The sequence below is a fragment of the Sinocyclocheilus rhinocerous genome, unplaced genomic scaffold, assembly GCF_001515625.1.
Source record: "Sinocyclocheilus rhinocerous isolate Xijiao unplaced genomic scaffold, SAMN03320098_v1.1 scaffold50, whole genome shotgun sequence".
Classification (NCBI taxonomy): domain Eukaryota; kingdom Metazoa; phylum Chordata; class Actinopteri; order Cypriniformes; family Cyprinidae; genus Sinocyclocheilus; species Sinocyclocheilus rhinocerous.
Window position 1 is genome coordinate 1,213,024 of NW_015641057.1, and position 23,354 is coordinate 1,236,377.

At 37.2% G+C, this 23,354-nt stretch overlaps 1 protein-coding gene across 1 annotated transcript in view; it reads right to left on the bottom strand.

Moving 5' to 3' along the window:
• Nucleotides 1-4,598: 4,598 nt before the first annotated feature.
• The window catches only part of LOC107754513 (syntaxin-3-like), a 24,794-nt gene continuing 6,038 nt past the window's right edge, over nucleotides 4,599-23,354 (bottom strand). The window contains exons 2-9 of the mRNA XM_016570989.1: nucleotides 17,264-17,338; nucleotides 17,044-17,143; nucleotides 13,748-13,822; nucleotides 13,545-13,583; nucleotides 13,290-13,363; nucleotides 10,159-10,293; nucleotides 8,347-8,457; nucleotides 4,599-5,593 (exon numbers count right to left, since the gene is read on the bottom strand). Coding sequence (XP_016426475.1) covers nucleotides 5,516-5,593; nucleotides 8,347-8,457; nucleotides 10,159-10,293; nucleotides 13,290-13,363; nucleotides 13,545-13,583; nucleotides 13,748-13,822; nucleotides 17,044-17,143; nucleotides 17,264-17,338 — 687 coding nt within the window. The 3' untranslated portion in view covers nucleotides 4,599-5,515. The remainder of the gene's footprint in view (nucleotides 5,594-8,346; nucleotides 8,458-10,158; nucleotides 10,294-13,289; nucleotides 13,364-13,544; nucleotides 13,584-13,747; nucleotides 13,823-17,043; nucleotides 17,144-17,263; nucleotides 17,339-23,354) is intronic.

Here is a 23,354-nt window from a genome sequence, read left to right on the forward strand (position 1 = left end):
GGCTCTAACACTAGCTTGCTCTATTCTTTTTCTATTCTATCTGTTTTCTTTTTATTTAAAAGCGTCTGCTAAATGACTATTTCTGAAGGATCATGTGACACTGAAGACTGGAGTAATGATGCTGAAAATTCAGCTTTGATCACCGGAATAAATTACATTTTAAAATATATTAAAAAGGAAAATACTTATTTTTAATTATAATAATAAATCACTGTATTTTTGATCAAATAAATGCAGCCTTTGATAAAAAAAATTAAGGTTCAAAATAGGGCTTTTTTTATGGTGATGCACAGAAGAACCATTCGGTGGTTCTTAAAAGAACCGTTTTGTTCATAGTTTGATGGACATTTGTGAACCTGGACCACAAAACCAGTCATAAGGGTCAATTTTTTTAAATTGAGATTTATACATCATATAAATCATCATTATGCATCTGAAAGCTGAATAAATAAGCTTTCCATTGATGTATGGTTTGTTAGGATTGGACAATATTTGGCTGAGATACAACTATTTGAAAATCTGGAATCTGAGGGTGCAAAAAAATCTAAATACTGAGAAAATCGCCTTTAAAGTTGTCTAAATGAAGTTCTTAGCAATGCATATTACTAATCAAAAATTACGTTTTTGATATATTTACGGTAGGAAATTTACAAAATATTTTCATGGAACATGATCTTTACTATCCTAATGATTTTTGGCATAAAAGAAAAATCAATAATTTTGACACATACAATGTATTTTTGGCTATTGCTACAAATATACCCCAGCGACTTAAGACTGGTTTTGTGCTCCAGCCAGGGTCACATTAAAAAAAAAAAAACACTATAAAGAACCTTTTGTGGAATGATACAATTCCATGGATAATAAAGAACCATTTTAAAAGTGTTGATGAACACAAGAGACTTCTTGGTAGTATATGAAGAAAACTTGCCCAATATGTGAAGCACACAATTCACCTTGTTTATATAGTTGTGAATGCATGTCAGCGTGGTTTTACAGTTTTTTTTGTTTTTTTAAATTGGTTTGGTACTATTTTCCCAAGTAAGGTGTACATTTTCAAAACTCTTAGTACAAAACTTTAAACTGATCACACTTGTAACACCGCTTATCATTCTTTCAAAACCTGATCTCATGATAGTTGCGCATATTTTCATCATTGTTTCAAAACACAAGATCATTGTGATATGTATTGAGAACATTTGAATTAATCACCAAAACACAACAGTATGATCTTCTTTCAATTTAGTACTTTTAACAATCAGTTCATTCAAGAGCAAACAATGCGAGATTCATGTTTCAAATCACATTTGTTGCTGAAATAATTACAGTAATACAGGCAATAACTGTAATGTTTTTATATACAGTATCACATGGCATAATGTAGTGTAAAATGCTGTATTTGATGCCATCTGTCTCCATTCTTCTGAATTCAGTTCCTCTCCCTTGTGTCCTGCTTTATGTTCACAAATAGCAAAACACATGGTTTTACAAATGAGGACATCCTCAAAGGAAGGTTTTAGGTGATTTTGTCAAGTTTTGCTTACTTTGATTCACTGATTAACTATCAGTGATGAGTTAGATTAAATAATAGACAAATGTATTAAACTGAATGAGAAGTCATACTAATGAAAAGTTTGATAGTAATAGCTTTATGAAAGTGAATGAAACACTTATTTTGTGTAGTGAAAAGGATATTTTGTGATTGTGTGTATTGTACTAACACAATTCAAAATATGCTGAACTGTTTGAAAAAAAGTGCACTTTTGATGATCTGTTGCGATATTAGTACTAAGAGTTTTGCAAATTTATCAATTGCTTGTGAAAATTGCGCCAAAAAAACTGTAATGTGTTCATTTGTTTACCCAAAGGATTATATGATGACTACAGTCTAGTTTGGAGGACAGTATATTCAAAATCATAAAATTTTTATTAAAATACACAACACATTCATATAACTGGGCTGTTGACTCAACATCTTCAAGTTTCATGTGACAACTTGCCCCAGTCTCCCTTATATATGTGAATGCTGATTGGAATGCTTACCATTAAGAAAAGAAGCTGTAAAGGTAAGAAAAGACAACAATCCCCAGAATCAAACAGCAAAGCATGATCATCATTTTCTTCTACAGAGAGAAAGACGCATGTGTATGAGACAGTAAAGACAAATAATAGAGAACAGGAGTAAGTTAGAAAAAGCCCATAAGAAGGGAAATAAATTCATGCCACTAAGTTCTCACGTCTACTAAAAAAAATCATGCACAATTCTTTTAAAATGACAGAAGGGAGAAAGAGGAATAAAACAAAGGAAAGGTTTAGTCTGTGTCTAGCAAGCACTCACTTACCATCAGGTGTAGAGCACATTCATAAATACAAACCAAACAAGAAGTTCTTCTGTGCTTCCTAATAACATGATTCTGCTTTTTGTGCAAAGAATATACGTACAGATCACAAACCTGCTGATATTACCTCAGTCACTCAGCTGAGCCTAAACCTGCCCTGCCAGCTTCAGACAGGGGATCTTACTGAGGCTTTTAACTTCCTCTGTGTCAGTCAGTAAAGGATAGTTCAAGGCTAAACAAAGTATGAAAGCTTATATTGTCAACAACATAACAGACCTACTGTCATGAAATGACTTGTCACCAAACAGTTTCCATGTGTAGAATATTACTGATAATGCACAGATACTGTATGTCTTCAAAAAACAACAACAACATATGTCACATGACATCACAAACATCTTAAGTTGGAGAATACATTATAGAATAAAATTAGTGTCTTAAATTAAGAGGCTGCATTTTAAGACCAGATGTATCACAACGGTGCGATGAAAGCTGTCCTAAAATGCATCCTTTGTCTCCCGGTCAATGAAGGATACGAATAATGAATCCTTCATGGCCCAGACTATCCCAAGATTCATTGTGCGCTGGTGATGACAGGATTTGTTACATTTATTTATTTTGCGAGAGAGAGAGAGAGAAAATGCCAGATTTCACTTTCAACTTAATCCAATCTGATGTTACAAAAAAACAAAACAATTTAAATATTGACATGATTTTATAGTTAGTTGAGACTTTTTATTATCTGCATAAATGGACCAAGGTAAACATATTTAGACAGGTTGTGAACCATGCAATCTTCTGACGGTCTCATTTAACAACGCTTGGTTCAATCTTTGCAGCCTTTGAAGGCATGGCCCATATATCCCATTCTTTCACAATTAGGGCTGTGCAATATATCGAAATTATCGAAATATCGAAAATGTACATGTCGCAATATGCATATCGCTACAGCTTGCAATATTTGGGGCCATGAACAAAAGACAAAGAGAAAATCACTCACTGCTCTTACCTAAATAACCTTTGTAGTTTAAATAAGAATCAGTGCATATTGAATTCAAAGAGTAAATACTAAGCAGTGTTTTATTTTTCCTTTTTATTATGATCGTATTGCATATCGAATATCGCATTATTTAAAGGCAGAGTAAGTGATTTCTGGTAGCCAATGTTGATATTTGAAATCACCAAAACAAACACGCCCCTACCCCAAAAGGGTCTTGCCCCTATTTTGATAGCTCCGCCCCTCATATACGTACGCAACCCAGGCAACGATTCGTTCTGTGAAACAAAGCAAAACCAATGTTACACCGTGTCTACGGACGTGAGCGGCGCGGCGCAACAAATCCCCGACAGAAAACTGCTGCGGGGTTCTATTTATGACGTGCTGACACCGATTTCAAATGGTTTTCAACGGTCGTTTGATCGCGTCCAGTGTAGGCAGACTTTAGTTGTTGTAGACACGGTGTTACTCACCTATTGAGAAGAAACAAAGCAACCTCGGCGTCCGATCGCAGGCCTCCGCTCCTTGAGTTCTCTCCAGCGCTGGAAAGCTGATCTGATATTTACACGGGTCCTACTTCTTGCCTTATCGTTCCGCAGACGTTTTCCTCTTTTGTTTTTTATCCGCCATCTCTATCTTTCTGTCGCTCGACTCGGCTAATGTCCGTCCCATGCACTGAACGCGCTCTCCTCCACATCACGAGTAGACACGCCCCTTATTGCTGATTGGCTACAAGTTTGTTTTGCGATTCGGCCCGAATCAGTTTTCTAAAGTGTTTTTGAAAAATCACATACCCTGCCTTTAATGCGTTATCGCATATCGCATTTTTCTTCAATATCGCACAGCCCTATTCACAATGTACTTAATAAATGTATTTTGTTAGAATGTGCCTGCACTTCACTTTTTCAACAGTTACACTGGCATTCCTCTCCTTTTAATAATTTAAGGTAAATTTAATAAACAATTGTATAAAGCAATCCCTTAATAAGAGATCTAGGAAACATTTTCTAAAAATCTGATTTATCTACAGAAATGAAATTATATTGTTTGGACCACATGGTTCAAAGGTCAATTTCTAAATAGATCATAGTAATCCATTTTTTGACAGATAAAAATATTGTTCTTGGCACATGATGCACAAAAGTGCTCTGAATGTGCTGCGGTGCAATGATATTTGCTAGCAACATTTTTGCAAATATCTTCAACTCTGTAACATTCAATCGCAAAACATTTTAATATTTTTTAAAAATTAACATATTTTGATTTAATTGATAATAATTTATTACAAGGAACACTGAAACTAAGTGATACTTATAATTTGAATAGATAACTAACTAGTAAATGTAAGTACTGTGATGAGATTTAGCACTTTAGGTTTGGGTTTTTAATAAATTTTTTCCTGGTCTGTAACCACATATTTATGACTGGGAATAACAGTTTAAGTAATAGTGTAACTATTGAACCCATACTCGCATATAAACCCATATTCGCTGACTGCTAAATATTAATATTATTTATTATATAAACTAATGACAGTTTTATGATAATGATTCCCATGAATCCATCCATTAATTTCTCAAATATTAACAAAATACTTAGAAAACATATAATGTAATTTATTCCTTTGGTTAAATCCCATACAGACGTTCATCACATTAAAAACATACACATGTGGATTTCTTCCATTCTGGACGACCCATCAAAGCTTAGCTTATTGTGTTCATTTCACAGGGATCCAAAATAGAAGCTGAAATCATATCTGAGCCCTTTTGATCAGGAACAGTTCAGTAGCTCAACCAGCAGATGTAGCCATTGATGTGTCTTATGAAAACACAATCCAATAAAAACAATAGGTTACATTTCCCTTGTAAGTCTCATAAAAATCCCTTATTCTGTGCTCATGGATTTAAAATGTGCTTCCTTCAAACGCCATTCCTGGCATATAGTAGAAGTTCCTTCACGTCCTTACAAAAAAAACACAATCTGTTTCCTTGACCATCACTAGGGTTCCAGCAGAGTAGATTCCCATTGGTTTGTGCTGATGAAGGGAGGGGCCACAGGTACAGGGGGCGGAGCTTTCATCTTGACGTACTTCCAAGGAATAACAGGGAGGATGGAAAGGAGTGGAGGAAATGATCATCTATAATAATAAAGAGTTCATGAGCAGCCACAGAGGTTATCATAGAACCTGTGTGAGGATGATGATGAGGATGATGATAAGCACCACAGCACCAATCACACCCAGTATGATCATCTTCTACAAGAGACGAAAAAAAAACATGATCCATTAATCCAAAAGCAACCATCTAAAGTCTTCAACCCTTCACCACCATAACAAACAACAGAGCCTAACAGAACCAAAACGCACCGAGAACATAGAAATGAACTCCACTGTCAAACCAAAGGATGCTCAGGAGATCCCAAAGCCCAGAGAAAGCATACTTTACATCCCTGAGGAAGACTAGAGAAGATCAGCTAAAATCCCGGTCACCAGCTCCATGTCTGCATAACATCAAGCACCCACACCATTCCCAGTTCCCAAACCTTACACATGTTCCTCTGAAATGTACTCACCAGAGCCTTTATCTCAGACCTACAGATAAACCCACTATCAAAGCAATAACTGCCAAAACCGCCAAAACCACAGACACTATAATAATGATTTTCTGTGAGGAAACACACATACAAACACATCTGTTAGCATCTACTTTAACATTTGAGTAACAAATAAACAGCTCACTCAGATATAAAGACACAACATCCAGTCTGGTCCAAAACATGATCTTTGATGGAAAGATATTCATTTATGATATTCATTTCAGGACTAGGTATTGCATTTATGGAAAAGACAAAGGGTTAGTTCACCAAAAAAATGAAAATTCTGTTATTAATTACTCACCCTTATGTCATTCCAAACCAGTAAGATCTTAGTTTATCTTCAGAACACAAATGAAGATATTTTTGATTAAATCTGAGAGCTTTCTGACCCTCCGTAGACAACAATGCAACTTACACGTTCAAGGCCCAGAAAGGAAGTAAAGACATCGTTAAAATAGTCCATGTGACATCAGTGGTTCAACCTTAATTTTATGAATCTACGAGAATACTTTTTGTGCACAAAATAATGACTTTATTCACCAATTTCTTCTCTTCCATGTCAGTATTCCCCAGAGTACCACGACGCATGCGTGTGCATTTCTTTGCCTGCAAACAAGGTGCAGCGCATCTGGGTTCTACGTCAGAATCCTCCTGAGCCGGCAGCCCCACTGTCGTGAATGCATGTTGAAGACTGACAGGGAATAGAAGAAACTTGAATAAAGTCGTTATTTTTGTTTTCTTTGGACACAAAAAAGTATTCTCTTAGCTTCATAAAATTGTCAGATGGACTATTTTAACGATGTCTTTACTACATTTCTGGGTCTTGAACGTGTCAGTTGCGTTGCTGTCTATGCAGAGTCAGAAAGCTCTCGGATTTCATCAAAAATATCTTAATTTGTGTTCCGAAGATAAATGAGGGTCTTACAGGTTTGGAACGACATGAGGGTGAGTAATTAATGACAGAATTTTTATTTTTGGGTGAATTATACCTTTAATGTCTAGAAAACTATCATGGAAGATTCCAAAAATATATTCACATTTAAAAAGAAGAAAGAAAGAAAGAAAGAAAGAAAGCTTGTGCGCCACTCATCATATTCATAATTTTCAACCCAAATTACTTTCTTAATATGATGTATTTCCAGATGAACCTCAGGGAATCTCAGAATTTGTCTCTTCATCTTTGATACGCAGTTTCCAAACATCTGTATTTTGTACATCTTGATATCTGTCTTGGTTTACATTCCACGCACAATAAACCTTCATGTTTAATCATAACTTGTTGCAGTTTTGATTAATTGTATTACTTTTGTATTCTTTGTAGCACATTTGTTCATGCCTCAATACGTAACTCTTAAATTAATTTTTATATAATTTTGTGATTTATTACTATACATTTAAAGGGACAGTTCACCCAAAAATTAACTTTCTGTATGACTTTCTTTATTCTGTGCAACATAAAAGATAATTTGAGAATAATTGTCATTTTGCCCATACAATGGAAGTCAATGGGATCCAGTGCTGTTCGGTTCCCAACACTCCTCAAAATATATTATATTGTTTTCCACAGAAGTCATACAGGTTTAAAACGACATGAGGATGGGGTAAATAATGACCGTTTCCATTTCTGGGTGGAGTGTTCCTTTAAATTTAATATGAAAATCTTTTGTACCTGAACAATGACAATAAAGAGAAGTAGTTTCAGAGGCGGAGTATTTTTATACACATGCACATGTTTTCTGTGATTTTATCTATATAAAGCGGCAAAAAGACCGAAATTGTTACAAACCCCTGACTTCATGAATGAAGGTGACAGATCAATAATGCTAACTTTCGCTTGCATCAAAACAAGCAGGTATTCCTCACATTTTAACACAGAACAGCTTTGTTAAAATGTGTCCTTCTCAGCTGTGTGTGTAAACATTTTGTTGCTGTTATTATGTCATGAAAAGTGAACACGTGTGGCTTAACATTGTTTTTTCATCACCTGAGATACACTGGAAGTTTCAGGGCGTATCAGGATTAGTAATAATCACTGGGTTTGTTTGTGTGCGTGTGACGTGTGACGTCAGCGGGTTCGGACCCAGTAAGGAGAGGCAGGGCGGGACGGAGGGGCGGGGCCTGATATTCATTATGAACTCACACGTCGAGCCTCCTGCTGATATTTAGCGGCTTTTTTAGTGTCAGCAACCGCCCGCTCCACAAAACCCACTGACTGGTCCATGTTGTTCTCAATCCTCTCAATCATACCGCCCTACAGTGGATTTTGGGTGAAGAAGAAAGAAGGAAAAAGAAAGAGAAAAGGAAATAGAGAAGAGAGAGAGAGAGAGAGAGAGAGAGAGAGAGGTGGGGGGCAAAAACAAAGGAGAAAAGAAACAGCAGAAGCCACATTGACTGTTACAGTGAAGTCCGTACCTTCCGGGCTTTACTCTGATACCTGACTGCTTTCTTGGTTTCAGTCTTTGCCACTTCAACGTGATCGACTGCTTTACCTACATTCACCTCAATGTTATCAACCATGTTGCCCTGAAACATAAAAAATATGGTGGAAAAAATGAAACATATGAAAAACACATACAGGGTGTCTTTATCTCTAAAAAAAATACATATCTACAAATACATATACCCAGGTGCACCATGCACACATACAGAGGGGGAGGCCGGGGCTAGTTGTCACACAGGAAAGTAATTCTGAAATTGGTCTTAAAGTGGTAGTTCACCCAAAAATTAAAAAATTTGTTTTCTGTGAAACATAAAAGATGGTATTTTGAAGAATGTTTGTAACCAAACAGTTAATGGTAAGGAGAAAATGACTATGGAAGTCAATAGGGACTAGAAACTGTGTGCTTACTCACATTTTTCAAAATAGCTTCTCTTATGTTCAACAGAAGAAAGAAAGATATACAAGTATGAAAAAATGTAAGGGTAAGTAAATGATGACAGAATTTTAATTTTGGGATGAACTATCTCTTTAAGCAGTCAATGTGTTTAAAGATCTTTTTTATTTTCCAGGGCAATAATGATAAACATGTTCAATATATCTTTCTAGTCAGTACTTTGGCTATATAAAAATTGGCTTTTAAAACCAAACCCGCCCTGATTCATTGGAGTAAAAAGAGTGACAACTAGCCCCGGTCTGCCTTATTCAGTGTTGACACTCTGTAGAACAAGGACTTGAATAAAATGAATTTTCTAGGGAAATACTAGAAGCTTACCGTTCAGTTTTTTCTCCATTGCAAGCAGTTAATAAGCAAAATAACGGTGGATTGGTTAATAATTTATCAGAACTCTTTAGATTGTGTTGAATTAGCTCTGCTCCAAAACCTAGTGAACTGCCTCACTGTTTATAGTCTACACAGACAAACTGAAATTAGCTAATAAGTGATTGGTTTGAAACACATCTGATGGGCCGCAACCCAGTTAAACACTGTTTATGCACAAAATATGCAATACCATTCAAAAGTCTGGGGCCAGTAAAACACTTTTTTAAATAAAGCAATGATGCATTAAATTGATCAAAAGTGATTTACAAACTATTTGTGTGTCAAATAAATGCTGTTATTTTGAACTTTATATTCATTAAAGAATCATGAAGCATCACAACTATTTTCAACAATGATAATAATCAGAAATGTTTCTTGAGCATCAAATCAGCATATTAGAATGATTTCTGAAGGATCATGTGACACTGAAGACTGGAGTAATGATGCTGAAAATTCAGCTTTGATCACAGGAAGAAATTATATTTTAAAATATATTTAGTTATTTATTTATATCTTTAGGTATTTTAAATTGTAATAATATTTTACAAATCGAGGTATCTTATATAAAGAAATATAATTTAAAACATCATCTCAAGGTGAAGGTGTAATGGCCTGGGTGTATAAAGTTTGTGACCAAATAATGTAAATGAATGAAAGGAAAACAGACAGTAAGGGAAATAAAAAGGTCATGCGAACAAAGAGGACAGTTAGAGAGCACTCACATGTGAGAGAGAGGGCTGATGGGAAGTCAGTCCGACCAGCTGCATACGGCTTAGCAACCAACAGAACGAGTTTGAACAAAGAGGAAGAGAGACAAGGATGCTACAGACAGAGAGAGAGAGGCAGAGAAAGACCAGGAAATGCATGACAATGAGGGGGAAGTCAGAAAACACTGACAGTATGAATGGAGATTGATGGAGAAAAATGATGGACAAGCAGATGCGTGATGAACGGAGGAGTGTACCTGGCTCTCCACCAGCATGGCGATGTCCACAAACATGTCATGCAGCTCCTTTATGCTGCTCTCCAGACGCACAATGTCTTTGTGACGTGCTTCAATCTCACTCAGTGCTTGTTTGGAGATCCCTGAATCCACAATCTACAACACAAACGGCGGATTTATCACGCTGTAGCATGAATATACACATTCAACAAAGATATTGATAGTGTGGGGAGTTTTGCTCAGTTTAGAGCAAATTATCACAGGAAACGGTCACAGGATCCAGTAGAGATGGAGTCTAGATCTTGTGGTCTTGGTTTTGAGACATTAATGTGGCCTGAGTTTCATTATTTGATGTCCAGGTCTGAGTCTCAATATGGTCTAAGACAAAGGTCTCAGATTCAAATTACCACTAGCCAAGTGGTGTTATGACCAGTTAAACGGTTACAACAAATACCTCAGAGGGAACATTACGTTAAAAGCAACATGCTACATCGTTACATTGTTATTTCTAATATAAAGTAACCATTTGCATTGCATTTTACTTCATATGAAAAGTAATGTGTTATTTGCATTACATTTGCATTATAAAGTGTGTAGGTGGGCTACTTCTCTACTGCTGTGAAGTCACCACAAAAGCTGCTTTGAAGTAGCTTTTATGCTATAAGTAGTGCTGTCAAACGATTAATCGCGATTAATCGCATCCAAAATAAAAGTTTCTGTTTACATAATATATGTGTATTATACATAATATATTTTCAAAATATATACTGTATGTGTTTGTATTTCTATATACATAATACGTCTACACAGTACACATAAATATATTATGTAAACAAAAACTTTTATTTTGGATGCGATTAATCGCGATTAATCGTTTGACAGCACTAGCTATAAGATAAGGGTGTATTTACACAGCAAGCACAATCACAGGAAACAATGAATAATTCAAATGTTACATTCAATACAAAATATCGCTTCCTGTGATGATTCATATCCCAGCTAGAGTGCACATATTTTAATACAGCTTATATGTTGCATTAGAGGTGGACATTATGACCAAAATCTTATTTTGTGCCACTTTAAATCCACAATGTCAAGAATTTTTACAATTAATTACAAAAAATAATTACAATTAAATTACATATTTAATCCTAACTATATATATTTTAAAAACTTTAATTATAATTTTATTGATATCAAAATAATAATACATTTTACTGATTATTATAAAACGGTTAGTTCCAGTCCTCGATTCTGATTGGTCAGCAGCTGTGTTTTATTCAAGATACAGCATGGCTATGACCGCTTCACCCAACAGTTCTGTGTATCACTGAGCAACACCCTTAGCAACATAAACAATCAATAATATAGCATAAAAACTGTTCCATGTATTATGCATTTCGGCAAAATGAACTGTTTGTTGTTTATTTAATGAAGTATGCGTGACCCCTGCTGGTGATGTTGCATCTTTCATCTTTATTTCTGAGACCACGCCCTTCCCCGTCTAATAAAGTAAACGCTTCTCATGTGGAGATATGTTGATGTGTGTGCGCGTCTGTGTGAAAGCCCACAGTTTCCGAAGAAAGAAGGGAATATTACTGTATTTATTAGTTTTCTGTTTCAGGTATGGTTCTGTATGTCCATATGTCCATCAATTTACACTGTAATGATGCTTGCAAACTCGCGCTGTGCCATGAATCGGTCTGTTTTAAACTAAAAGACGGAAAACAGACATTTTCTGCTGAGAGACAAGCAGATGTATGTGTGCGAGAAAATATCATATATGGTGTTAAAACAATAAATGACACCGCGGATGATAAGAGCTCTTATTCTCTGTTGCTGTCAGGAACTATTTTTTTTAGCGGAAGAACAGCATTTAACGAACTTGCTTCAAAAAAGTAACATATCAATACATAAATTTTGTTTTTCATATTGTGTGGTAACCATTTTATAAAAGCAATAAGGTACCCGAGGCCATGCTGTATTGTGAATAAATCACGGCTGAAAAATAATAACATTTCAGAATTCCAGAAATTTTAAGAGCTGAATGTTATTCAGGAATCCTGTTCTTATAAACAATAAATTTCCATGACTTTTCCAGTTATTTGTGATTTACTGGATAGGGATTTAAAAATATATTTTTTTACTCACAGTTTCTACCCAATAAAATATTTTAAATGTTGGGTTTGTTTGCTTGCACAACATCAGAAAGATCAGGCCCTTCCTAACGGAGCACTCTGCACAACTTCTTGTCCAGGCCTTTGCCATTTCTAGGCTGGACTACTGCAATGCTCTTCTGGCTGGACTTCCATCAAGCACAATCAAACCTCTACAAATGATTCAGAATGCAGCGGCACGTCTGGTCTTCAACAAGCCCAAAGAGCCCATGTTACACCTCTCTTTATATCCTTGCACTGGCTACCGGTTGCGGCTCGCATCAAGTTCAAGACATTGATGCTTGCATATAGAACAGCCACAGACTCAGCACCCGCCTACTTCCACTCACTCTTACGAATCTACATCCCCTCCAGAAGTCTGAGATCCACTAGTGAGCGACGCCTCGTGGTACCATCACAGAGAGGCTCAAAATCACTTTCCAGAACATTCTCGTTCACCGTTCCTGGCTGGTGGAATGATCTTCCCAACCCTATCCGGAATGCTGAATCCCTGACAATTTTCAAGCGACAGCTGAAAACTCATCTCTTTCGACGCTACTTGACTTCATATAAACAGTTGTTACGTTAAATAAAATAAGAAATATGTTGATTTGTAGTTGTTTTATCTTATTTTTAAAACATTTTAAGTCATCTTGAGGCTCCCTGGTTGACAACCAAAAAAAAAAAAACCCAAAAAAAGGTACAAAGCTGTCACTGGGATGGGACCCTAAGTTACAAAAGCTAAAGGGTACATCTGATCTAGTGTATTATTTAACCCTAGTACATATTAGTACTAAGTGTATATTAGCACCTAAAGTGTACCTATTAGTATCTTTTAAAAGGCTACGGCCACATTGACAGCTTTGTACCTCTGTTTCTGAGTGCTGGTTTAGATTATGGATCTCTTGCACTGCCTATGGGAGCATGTTATAAGGAAGGGAAAGGTTTTGAATTGACTCCAGTTCTGCCACACACACACGCACACGCATGCATTACCCCCGCTGTGAAAACGGCTGCGTTTCCTCCCTCCAGCATCTCCTCCAGCTCCTCATCAGTTGTGGCTTTACCAGCTAGAGCGAGAAGCAGAACAAAAGCAAGTCAAAGACAGAAAAGGGGAATAGCACAGTGTCAGTTTGACAGAGTTCAACCACAAGCTTAAGAAAGAAACGTTTTGTACGCAGTACACTGTTTGATAAGAGCTGTCTCATGCACTGCTGTTTAGTGAGGAGTGAGCGTGCGGGCCAAACTTACTGATCTCTAATTGTCTCTGAATGCGACCTTTGCTTTTCTCTAAAGGTGGATAAATGGCTCACATTATTCTGGGTCAGAAGTGTTTGAAAAGCCAAATCTAGTTCTTTGTGGCCTATTTTTTATTACCTAACGAGAAAAGCACAAAGCAGGGCAGTATATGTGTAAAGACACTAGCAGGCCTGTATGCATGTAAATACACTTACTCTTCAGTTTGTTACGAGCATTGTTGGCCATTTTCTTGATATCGTTAGTAAGCGCCTCCAAATCATCCTGTGTTTCTGTTCACAGAGAAGAAAACAGAAGTTAAGCAGATAGATAAGAATGGAGACATGAAAAGGAGACTGACTGCTGGTTTGTGTGTGTTTTGTCATTGTTAAACACTCCTAGAGGAATGTTTTATTGCTCAGAGGTTGTTCTTTCTAAGCTTAGGAGACTAAATCGAGTTTCATGTACACTACCGTTCAAAAGTTTGGGCTCTGGATTTTTCTTTGAAAGAATTCTGTACTGTACAACTTACTGTAATGTATCATGTCTCATTTAATCGACTTCAATAAAAACTGTTAATAAACAATATGTCCTGTAACACTTACCTCAGGAAAGCCATGCAATATTGATAATTCATTAGTCAACTTGAGAGGAGCATTTTGCTAAATGCACTATACTACATATTCATTATATGTTTACTTAACCTGTTAGCCAGGTCTTGTTAATCTATACTGCCATGAGTATATGAAAGTTTATATTAAAACTGGTTTGTGTGCAAATTAAATGTTTGTATACAAATCTGTGTCAATACCCAGCCCTAGGTCTCTTTTGATAACATTGATAACATCTTGATAACATTAAATAATGCATTATGTATTGTAAATTATTAAAAACATTTTTACAACAATTAATCAATTGTTCGCTGTTAATACATATTTCTTCGTAATTTATCTAATGTTAACTTATACAGCTTGATAGGTTAAAAATGTATTAGCACATGTACACTGTAAAAAATATAATTTTATATTAGAACTTGGCAATGTTTTAGGCAACATGACAATGTTTCAGGTATTACTGGATAGCATATAGGTTCCTGTGTATTTTACAATGAACAGTAAGTAAATAGCAGAAAATGTGACTCAAAACACCCTAATGTACATTAATGATTAAAAAATGAGAAGAAACTAAATTATGTAAAAAAAATAATCATATGTGATTATATCCTTTTATTCATTTATATAAGCTGTATTTTTTGGTGTTTTGCCTTTATTTAAATAGGACAGTGTAATGACAGTAAGTGAATTGAGAAGAGGGGGCGGGATCAGGAAAGCTCCACGAGGCGGGATTCGAACATGACATGTCCTTTTATTGTTTTTCGCTGTAAATTATATGGTAGTTTCCTATGAATTTGACCAAATTTGACAGTATTTTTGTCACAGTTAGGGTACAACGGGGCTAAAGGTATACCTTAAGAAAAAATATGCTATTCACTGCGCCTAAAATGTATAATTGCAGAAAAAATACATACGTTTGTATTGAACGTTAATGAAACAGCAGATTTTGTGTGAAGCGTGCTGGCAGGGCAACATGAGGGCAGAGTTAATAGAGTGTGTATTTGTGTGTGTTACGTGAGAGGGATGTTGACTCACCTGTGATTTGCGTATTCTCAAGTCAGCTGATACTCTTTCCACTTCTTCCATCTCGAGATTCCTTTCAATGGCTGTACAGACACACACACACACACACACACGCACACACACACACACAAACACACTGTATTGAACGTTAATGAAACAGCAGATTTTGTGTGAAAATAAATCATACAAGTCGTCTATTTTGTTTAAAAATCTTATAAATGTTTGAGGTGGCAAGAGGGGCCTTTTACCCCACACACGGGGTAAAGGCTCAACAGCATGGGGTAAAAGGCACACAGTTTTGATACAAATACTTCAGCTAAAATAATGTTTTTTTTAATAATGTCTACTGTAAGTTAATACCTGTTCAAAACAATCACTTTAGCAAAGTTTGTACTATTTTATGCTTATTTTGAAAAATACAAGAATTAATTTTTGTTCAATAAATATACTGTCATTAAAATATGTTAATATAAAAATATATTTCAAAATACAGAAACAAAATCATTTTAAAAAGTAAAGATTCTGAAAGCATTGAAGGAGATCTTATAATAATTGAATATAGATTTACAGTAGTAAAAACAAATTATATTTGATTATATGATATGATTAATATCATGTTTTTAAATATGAAATGGTTTCATTCTAAACATGGTGATTATCTCTAATATGGACACCCAACATAATATATTATATTTACCATCTGAATCTAACCATGTCATGTCAAGAAATGGAAAAGTCAGCCATCTATTAATTATCATGTTAATTATTGTGCCTTTAGCCCCAACAGCAGGGGCGCTTTTTACCCCAAATACCATACTTTTACATATTCTTTCGCTATCTAAATTCTGTTGCTTGAATTATCTTAAACAAAAATCATTAAGAAGACCTTTGTCTCAAAATATATGCATTCATTTGAGCGATTCTCATTTGCTACTTAAATCTACAACATTTTAAAAAACATAAAATATTAGATCAAGTAAGCACAGAATCAACTTTGCACTGCTGCGTCAAGGATCAGCCAAATATACAGGTGCATCTTGAAAAGTGAATGTTTTGGAAAGTGCTAAGCCACGTTTTTGTGCCATCTAGTGGTTTAGATGAAAATAATATCACAGGCGCCTTTTACCCGGGGGCGCCTTTAGCCCCATTGTACCCTATGTTTAGTTAGGTTCATTTTCATGGCTTTTAGTTTTTCTCATCACCTTATCGTCACTTTCCTGTTTCCTTTTTCTAGCTTCTTGCCATTCATCACACTCATTAATCATCACAGCTGTTTGTCATTTTTGGTTCATCATCACTGTGTATTTAAGTTCCTCTTAGTTTTCTGTTCATTGTTGGTTATTGTTTTGTACACACTGTTACACGTTTGGACTTTGCTCATTAAAATGACCTTTGTTTTGTAACTTTTGCCTTTTCTTCATCTTTGGAACTTGCTAAAACGTGACAATTTTACAGTAAAATTTACATATAATGCTATGTTAAACCAATGACAATTTTTCACTGTATATGGTAAGTTAACAGTTAATCAATTAACACGTTTTTAATGTAACATTTTTACAGTTTTTAAGAGATGTGATGTTCTAAACATTTTTACAGTGTTAAAATTAACATTTAGCAAATGCAGTAAAAATATTGTTGATTGTTAGTTCATGTTAAATATTGCATGAACTAATACTAATGAACAGAACTTTATTGTTAAGTGTTACACTAATGCATTAACACTACACACTAGTTGTTATATAACAACATTACTACAGTATATGACTCATGTTCAATAGACCTCAGAGTCTATTTCACCTGTTACTACCAGACAGTGGAAAACAATGCTGAACTGGGCCAAAAAGCCCACAATGAGTGCACATGTGAACGTCTCTTACTCTGGTCAGATGTTGGTGCAGAAAGAATAACTGAGTAAAGTTTCTTCACTTCGGCCACATTCTCGTCGATCTTATTAATGCTGTTCCTGATGTCTTCAATCTGAAACAAGCAAATAAAGTCACTTAAAATGCACAAACACCACAGTGGCACACATTCATAATAAAGCACATCAAAAGTGTTTTCACAAACACACACTGTAAAACACACAGAAGGACATGCCTGGGAGAAAAACTCATCCATAAAGGCAGGGTTGTCCACGGCGATCTCAACATCTTCATCATCATGGTCGCATGTCTGAAACATAAAACAAGAAGTGCTTTACATTTTATGTATATTTTTTATTATTACCATAAATGCATTAAGCAGAGTTGGGCTAAGTAGGATGGGAACAGGCCACAAACAGAGGCTGTGACGTGTGACGCAATATGTTGATGATACTTGTAAGGCGATAAGAAAATGTCATGTAAAGAAATAAGGAAATATAATTTGTTTTAATGATCTCATGCTGTTTTTCTATACACCCTTATATTGATATGACTGGTAAGTAAATCACTCTCACTAATTTACTGTCTATGCACAGTGCATACTAAATTACAATTTAATACACATTTAGAAAGATATTTAAAGGGGTAGTTCACCCAAAAATAAATATTCTCTAATCATTTAAACACATTTAAATTGTTCCAAACCTGTACGAGTTTCTTTTTTCTGTTGTGCACAAAAGAAGATATTTTGAGTAACCACACAGCTGCTGACTAATTTACTGTCTATGCACAGTGCAGACTAAATTACAATTTAATACACATTTAGAAAGATATTTAAAGGGGTAGTTCACCCAAAAATAAATATTCTCTAATCATTTAAACACATTTAAATTGTTCCAAACCTGTACGAGTTTCTTTTTTCTGTTGTGCACAAAAGAAGATATTTTGAGTAACCACACAGCTGCTGGTAGCCATTGACTTATATAACAATAATTGCCAATAACAATAATTGACAATCAAGAGCTTGTTGTGGTAGATAACCCTAATTTTACTTCTAGCATTTTAACCCTTTCAAACCCTTTTTCAGCTAGTTAATAAGCTAACTTGTTCAAAATCACAGATAGATTGCTAACAAATCAAAAGTGACCCATCTCATATTTATGAAACATAATCATAAAAACCATGACATGAATCAGTAAAACACATCATAGCAATCAGACAGCCATGTGTCATCTTGTTGAAAAGGGCCCAACTGCTAGAATACAAGAAGCATATTTATTCCATGCACAACAAGTGTTTTTTATAAATAAACACTATTAAATAAATAAATTGGTAAATAATAAATATTTTGAATTAGCTTTTTTGTATTTTCAGTTCCCTTTCGAACGGTCTCTCCCGTTGCATGAGACGCTAAGGGGAAAACTCCTGTTTTACTCTGTACTGAAGCCTGATTTGTTCACGTTTGTGTAGCTGCACAAACCAATGGCGCTTTAGCCCGTTAGAAAGGGCGGAGCCGACCCTTATATAAGTCGGCTCAGAGCACCATTCTTTAGATCATTCTCCTTCAGCAACGAGGATCATCTCTTCGCTGACTCTGGAAGAAGCCGAGAAGAAGAACCCTGAGGAAGAAGAAGCTCCAACTCTGCTCGCCGCCATCGAAGATGCCCAAGCAGCGAGCAATCCCTGCAGCCATCCGGCGCATGAAGAGCAAACCAGAGAGCGAATTTCCTAAAGAGCAAATTTCAGCACGCGTTGTTGCAAATGTCGCGCCGCGAGTGTGGCTCATGCAAGGATCCCTTGCATGAGATGGACGGACACAGTGAGTGCGTCGCCTGTCTCGGCAGCGCCCACGCAAAGGCTGCGCTCACTGAAGGCTCATGCTCCCATTGCGAGAGTATGAGTCTTTCCCATCTCCGCTCGCGGATCGCCTCGCGGTCCCCCTCGCTCAGCTCTCCCGTTTCCTTTCTCTCCTAAGAGAAAGAAACAGTGGAGCAGCAGGTCCTTCTCAGCGGGTTTGAGCGGTGTCACGTCGGCTCAGTGCCCACATGCCCCGCCCTCCCCGCGTCCTCTCGTCTTGCCGGTGTGTTTCACACAAGAAGACCAGCGCCCTTATGCAGTGGCCGGCCAGGCCGGGTCAGCGCTGCATACAATGGCGGTTCTCCAAGTGTTTCAAGCCAAGCTGTTCCGCAGTATGGACGAGTCTGGCCAAGAACACCAGGAGGCTTTCAAAGAGCTGCGCACAGCCACAGACTCTGGTTAAACCTCACTGAGATCAGGGACACTGAGAAGATGGCTTTCCTCGACTCGCTGGACTCGCCGAAGGGCCTGTTTGGCCCCGCTGGGGATGGGTTTGCAGAAAGGTTTTCGGAGGCTCAGAAGACGTCGCAGGCACTGCATCACTTCCTCCCCAAAGCGCCCTGGCCCCACGGCTGCGGGCCGCCAGAAGAATCCTGCCACTCAGCCTGCAAAGCCGGCACAGCCTCAGCCTCAACGGAAATCTGAGCCTTGGCTGCAGCAGCGCCCCCGGACGGCGAAACGCTTCCCCTTTCCAAAGCGTCAAGGTCTCCGCCCACGAGTTGTACTGGACCCCGAGCCACCTAAGCCATCCTGATGCGCTAGAGAGGAAGAGGAAGAGGAGGGGCTCTGTTCTCGCCTCGGCCAGAACAGCCCCGCAAAACAGCTCGGTTTCATCCTCCATTCCTCCGACCACCAGTTTCGTTTCCAGCGGGTCACATCCTGCAGGTGCAGCGCATACCCGAAAGTTTTACTACTGTGATAGCGGACCCACATACAATAAAGAGCTATTTCTTCACACTCTCTCACACACTCATGTGAATGCAAGTTCCCCACCTTCTCTCGGCGAGCTCTCATTCGCAAAAAAAATAAACCCCTCTCGCCTCCCGTTTCACGGCTTGGGCAGCCATTCCGGGAGTGTCCAGTTGGGTTTTTAAAAAAATTCAGCGAGGTTACCACCTCGCTTCAGAGGCGTTATTCAAAGTTCTATTCTGGACAACGAAGCACTCGTTCTCCGACAAGAAGTGCAGACATTGCTTGCAAAAGGTGCTGTGGAAATAGTGCCGTCAGCGAACAGCGAGTCAGGCTTTTTCAGCCGCTACTCCCTCGTTCCAAAGAGAGATGGCGGGCTCAGACCCATTCTGGATCGCAGACGTCTGAACCACTCGCTTATGCGCCGGTTGTTCAAGATGTTAACTATCAAACAGATCCTCGCGCACATTTGCCCCAAGGACTGGTTTTTGACAGTGGATCTGAAAGATGCATACTTTAACATCCACATAGCCCCCCATCACAGACAATTCTTGAGATTCGTGTTCAAGGGAGTGGCCTATCAATATACAGTCCTTCCTTTTTGGACTTTCTCTGGCCTCGCGCACTTTCATGAAGTGCATAGATGCGGCTCTTTCCCCTCTGAGACAGATGGGAATCCATATTTTGAACTACCTCGACAATTGGCTGTGTAGCGTCTGGACCAATCAGACACACCATTTGTCATTTGATTTAACAAATCAATTATTCATTAGATTAACAAACATTCACAGACCCCTCACCCAATAAGTGCAGCTCTCAGCAGCAGCCTCGTGGCCCATTCCGTTGAGGAGGAACCTTCTCTTGCAGGCAAAAGGCATGATTTGGCATCCCTGGCCGGAGCTGTGGAGCCTTCATGTATGGTGCCTCGACGCAAGATGACTTTACAGCCTAAAATGGTCGGTCTTCCTTAACTGGTATTCTGCAAGAAGTTTGGACCCGATATCATGTGACGTGTCCCATGTGCTAACCATTTTGCAAGAGCTGCTGGATAAGGAGCGCCCCCTCCACACTCAAAGTGTATGTGGCAGCTATCGCAGCGAACCATTCTCTCGAAGCTGGCCAATCGATCGGCAGAAACGACCTGATCGTTAAGTTCTTGAAGGGTGCACGGAGGCTGAATCCTCCTTGCCTTCAGACCGTGTCATCTTGGGACTTGTCTATAATGCACACCTAACATTCAATCAAATGCAAATGTTTAATTTAAATTCGACTAATATTCATTTTTTATTCACAATCTCCTCATCAGCAGGATATGCTGTATCTGCTCATAGCGCGGCGTGATTGGATGCGTCCCCCTTAGCGTCTCACGCAACGGGAGAGACCGTTCGAAAGGGAACACTCCAGTTACTGACATAACCTCGGTTCCCTGAGATAATATTTATATATAAATATTCGTCTAATATTTATATTTGAAAAATTTTCAGCTTCATTTCAATCAACATAAAGTTTTAGTTAATATTAACAACGCTGATTCACACATTCAACTACAGCTACAAGGGTGTTCATACAGGACACGTTCTTGTGTTCAAAAACAACTGAATGAAGCGCAACAAAATGAACCAGAACGGACAGGTCTGGTGTTCTCTATTTTCCAACTTAAAACATGAAATGTTCCCCAGTAGCCAATAAAGACAAAATTTGTAAAAAGTAGCACAGATGGAATGCAAAAAGAATGGATCTTTTGGATTATTTTGCTTATTGCTTACTAAAACATGAACGGAATTTGGCATAAAAAGCCACATTTTTACTTACATCAGATGATCTGATTAAAACAACCCGAAGCAAAGCACAACATGGTGCATGGATCCTAAATAAATACTCAAAAAGTGAAAAGACAAACCAACATGGCTAAAACAAGGGATATTTCCAGGTCACGCTGTACATAGTCACTGATGCATATGGTACCTGTATTAATAATAACTGAATATGTTATCAATGAATGACATATTCGTCATCAATATATTGTTCACCTCTTGTAAAGTCACAAGTTTATAATCTAGTTCTCTTTAGATTTGGGTTATTTTATGTTTAGTTAATGGGTTTTGTTACTAAAATGCACTTTAAGAACATGGTTCTTACATTGATCGTCACATGAACATCCGGTATTACAGGGCTCTGCTGACGAGGCACATTGTAAGCTGCCGTGAATCAACAGAAGGACTGCTGGATTAGCAAATCTACATTTTATTGCATGTAAAGTCTGCTTTAATATAAAACTTGGCTGAAGTATAATGAAGTACATTCATGAACTAGGGTAAATAGTGATTTCGTGTGGACTTTAGAAATGAAATAACTGCCAATGTGTCTTGCACTGCACTTTTATATGCCAAGCACATTAAGGTGTGTCTTGTGACGTTTTATAAAGAGCATGTGGAGACCAGTACTGTTTTCCACTTACTAATAGCTTTACTGTCAAATGACATAACAGCAATTTAACGCACTGACGCTGTCAGAGAACAGAGATTGGCGCGTGATAGCATTATAACTCAAATGCAAGTCAGAAGACACAAGGGTTGAAGTCCGAGTGAAGTCACACCTTCTTTATGACACCACTCCAGGATTTCTCTGCAGTCATCAAACTTGTGGCTCCATCACTCCACCACAGAGGAGCCAAACACACACACACACACACACACACACTATGAAACCCTGAACACTAAGCACTCATTCAGCATTTCTGATGGCTCAAATGTCACTTTCAAAAACATTCCATGGTAACCACGGTTTCTGCCAAATTACCAGTTATATTTAGTTAGTTATATATGCTTCTGTAAAAAATATGAAATTAATGGGAGATATCATGTTATACATCTGTCGTTTGATTGACTTTTAAAAAGACATGAACTTCTATTCCAAAGCTTGGCATCAGTAGTTTTTTTTTTTTTAAATAAACATTTATATAATAAAATACTTTTTTTTATTTTTTTGCAAGGATGCATTAAATCTATCAAAAGTGACAACAAAGACAAATGTTATAAAAGATTTACATTTCAAATTAATGCTGTTTTTTTTTTCAACTTTCCATCATCAAAGAATATTAAGAAATGTATCACGGTTTCTGCAAAAATATGAAGCAGCACAACTGTTTTCAACTCAGAAATAATCAGAAATGTTTCTTGAGCAGCAAATCGGCATATTAGAATGATTTCTGAAGGATCATGTGACACTGAAGACTGGAGTAACGATGCTGAAAATTCAGCTTTACCATCACAGAAATTACATTTTACAATATTACAAAATTACATTTTTAAAATTATATTTTGAAATACATTCAAATAGAAAACAGTTATATTAAATTTTGCTAAATAATGTTGCTAAAAAGAACATTATTTTGTGTATTTGGTGTAATGAAATGTGTTTATGCGGTTTAAGGTTAAAAAAACACATTATTTTCCACATACTGTACATTATTGTTTCTCCTCTATGCCCCGCCTTTCTGAAACGCATCGATTTTTACAAAGCTCATCAGTCTGAAAAGCGAGGTGTGCTCTGATTGACCA